This window comes from Chaetura pelagica, unplaced genomic scaffold (assembly GCF_000747805.2).
Source record: "Chaetura pelagica isolate M959 unplaced genomic scaffold, ChaPel_1.0 scaffold31, whole genome shotgun sequence".
Classification (NCBI taxonomy): Eukaryota; Metazoa; Chordata; class Aves; order Apodiformes; family Apodidae; genus Chaetura; species Chaetura pelagica.
In genome coordinates, this window is record NW_009952481.1 from 4,191,205 (window position 1) to 4,194,560 (window position 3,356).

The following is a 3,356-nucleotide window of genomic DNA, read 5'->3' on the forward strand; positions in this document are numbered from 1 at the left end:
CCGATGCTCCCACGCGGCCCCGACGGGCAGGGCGAGCGCGGAGAAGCAGCGGCGGCTCATGGTGCTGCAGCACCTCCCGATCCCGCCGAGCCGGGGCCGCTCGGCCCTTTATAGCGCTGCCTGGTCGTCATTTCCCGGAAAGCCCCGGGCGGCTTCGGCGAAGGGCTCCTCGGCGGGGCTGCAGCGGGGCTGGACGGGCGTGAGAAAGGGATACAGGGATGGGGGTGAAAGGGCACAGCACAGCAATGCACAGCACAGCACAGCGATAGGGGTGGAGATAGGGGTGGGGCAGGGAGGGGGACGAGGGTGATGATGTTCATGGAGACGGGGACAGGGCTGGGGATGCAGGCAGGGCTGAATGGAGCTGCCCGCCGACATGGTCCAGCCTGGGGGTACCTGGCTTAGGTCCCAGTGTGTCCTGGCTCAGGGCAGTTCCTGGGCTCCACCCCTGCTCTGAAGGAGCCCCTGCAGCCCCCAAACCACCCTTTGGCCACCACGGGACGAGGGTGATGATGTTCATGGAGACGGGGACAGGGCTGGGGATGCAGGCAGGGCTGAATGGAGCTGCCCGCCGACATGGTCCAGCCTGGGGGTACCTGGCTTAGGTCCCAGTGTGTCCTGGCTCAGGGCAGTTCCTGGGCTCCACCCCTGCTCTGAAGGAGCCCCTGCAGCCCCCAAACCACCCTTTGGCCACCACGGGGGTGGGCAGGAGCAGGGCAGGGATTTGTGAGGGCAGGGCAAGGGTGTGTGTGTGGGGATGGCTGGTGATCTGCAGTGGCTCCAGGCATTTGGCAAACCAGGAAGAAAAGCTGCCCCAACAGCAATAGGAAAACCCCAGGGCATTGCCAGCCAGAGGTGGGCAGCCCTGGTTGCAGGTAGCAGGAGAGAGCAAAAAGCCAGTGAACATCAGAGCAGGAACAGAACACAGTGGGATGTGCTGCAGAGGGGCAGGGCAGCTGCTGAAGGATCAAGGACAGGGTGGTGTGGGAAACGAGGGCAGGGTGGGGGATGGACTTGGACCTGTGCTATTTAACATCTTTGGACAGTGGAACTGAGTGCACCCTCAGCCAGTTTGCTGACAACACCAAAGTGTGTGGTGAGGCTGACATGCTGGTAGGGACACCATCCAGAGGGACCTCGACAGGCTGGAGGGGTGGGCTTGTGCAAACTGCATGAAGTTCAACAAGGCCAAGTGTAAGGTCCTGCACCTGTGCTGGGGCAATTCCCAGCACAAATACAGGCTGGGTGGAAAATGGGTCAGTAACAACCCCGAGGAGGACTTGGGGGTGATGGTTGATGAGAAGCTCAACTTGAACCAGCAATGTGTGCTTGCAGCCCAGAAAGCCAACTCTGTCCTGGGCTGCATCAAAAGAAGCGTGGCCAGCTGGTCGAGGGAGGGGATTCTGCCCCTTTACTTTGCTCTCATGAGCCCCCACCTGGAGTACTGTGTCCAGTTCAGGAGCTCCCAAGATAAAAAGGACATGGAGCTCCTGAAGCGAGTCTAGAGAAGGGCCATGAAGAAGATGATCAGAGGACAGGAGCACCTCTCTGATGAGGAGAGGCGGGAAGAGCTGGGGCTGTTCAACCCGGTGAAGAGAAGGCTCACAGGCCTTACCCTCATTCACCTCCCCTTTCTCCATGAATCGGGATCAAACAACGCCCTAGGAATTGTATCAAACTGTGACAAAATCCCATTCCAGCCTACTTCTCCACAAAAGACCTTCTAGAGTTCGTCATCATACTCACTCCACTAATAACCCTAGCCCTATTCTCCCCCAACCTATTAGGAGACCCTGAAAAGTTCACCCCAGCCAACCCCCTTTTAAACGAGAATGGTACTTCCTGTTCGCACACGCCATTCTATGCTCAATCCCCAACAAACCTGGAGGAGTACAAGCTCTTGCTGTCTCCGTACTAATCGTATTCCTAAGCCCACTCCTTCCCAAGTCTCAACAACGCACAATAACATTCGGACCCCTACCACAAATTCTATTCTGAACCCCAGTAGCCAACCTATTTATCCTAACCTAAGGAGGAAGCCAACCAGTAGAACACCCATTCACCATCATCGGCCAACTAGCCACCCTCACCTACTTCACCATCCTCCTAGTCCTCTTCCCCCTTATCAGAGCTCTAGAGAACAAGATACTCAACTACTAAAATACTCGAATAGTTTATAAAAACATTGCTCTTGTAAACCAAAGAATGAAGATTATACCCCTTCTTAGAGTTTCCCCAAACCAAGCATCAGAAGAAAAGGGCTTAAATCTCTGTCTCCAACTTCCTCTCCATCAACAGTCACCGCCCGCAACTTCCATCCCTCAACAAAACCTTGTGGATGAATTTCTGTACAGCAATGGACATGGAAAAATACTGGAGCTGTTCGTGCAGGGAACAGAAGAGCTGTACGAGCAAGAAACAGGAGAAAAGGACACTTTAGTAACAAGTTAAGGGAACTTTGTAACATCAAAGGACACCAAAATACAAAGAAGGAACTGAAGATGCCACAAAGACCATATTCAGCAAGATGCAGGTGTAGCAGAAGAAGTATCCAAATAGTAACTTACTACAGCGCCTAAAGTATCAAAGTAATAGCTCGTCATAACGCGTGAGCAATTAGTAATTACTAACCAAGTGGGAGAGCAGGGCTCACCTGGTGGATTTCCAGGCATCCCTGCGGGATGGAACCTCTTCCTGCAGGAGCTAGGTGGTCTCCAGGGTCTCCTTCCCACAGCAGTCCATGAAGCACTGTCCCACAAAGGTGGTGGTGGAGTTCAAGTGGGGCAGAGGGGGCTCAGAGCTTGCTATTCCAGACAGGGAACCTGGGCCACCCAGTCCTGGCAGACAGACAGACAAGACACCCACACACACATGGCCAGGACAGACAGATGGACCTCCCTGCCACATTGCCCATACAGGTGGCTTCCACATCACCTGCACAGCTAGATAGGCACTACCTCTGCTGCTTCCCTTGGACAGATAGATGGACACCTCTCCCAGAGAGACAGGCACCCCTGCCTCCCTCCCCAGGCAGAAAGCCCTCCCCCTGCCACATCCCATGGCAGAAGTGTCTGTGGATGGTCCGTGGCCACAACCAAGGGTCCTCCAGGTGCCACAGGAGACCTGGGAGGCTAGGTAGGGAGCACTCCACTCCCAGAAGGGGCAGGGGATCACTGGCTCCCCGGGGATACCATGCTGGGAGCTGCTGTACCTGCAAACTACCACTGCACAGTGAAGCCAAAGGTGGGCTGCCTCTTGGTGCCAGGGTGCTGCTGGGGCCCTGGCAGGGGTGGCACCAGGATCTACTTGGTGGTGGCTGCCACAGTGGTGTGGTAGGAGCCCAAGAACATCCCAGC

At 55.8% G+C, this 3,356-nt stretch overlaps 2 protein-coding genes across 2 annotated transcripts in view; both read right to left on the minus strand.

The window, feature by feature from the left end:
• Positions 1-131, minus strand: part of LOC104398650 (avidin-like) — a 1,756-nt gene extending 1,625 nt beyond the window's left edge. Inside the window, exon 1 of the mRNA XM_010008782.1 lies at positions 87-131. Coding sequence (XP_010007084.1) covers positions 87-131 — 45 coding nt within the window. The remainder of the gene's footprint in view (positions 1-86) is intronic.
• A 2,572-nt stretch (positions 132-2,703) lies between these two features.
• LOC104398651 (avidin-like) overlaps positions 2,704-3,356 on the minus strand; it is an 8,104-nt gene continuing 7,451 nt past the window's right edge. The window contains exon 5 of the mRNA XM_010008783.1: positions 2,704-2,837. Coding sequence (XP_010007085.1) covers positions 2,704-2,837 — 134 coding nt within the window. The remainder of the gene's footprint in view (positions 2,838-3,356) is intronic.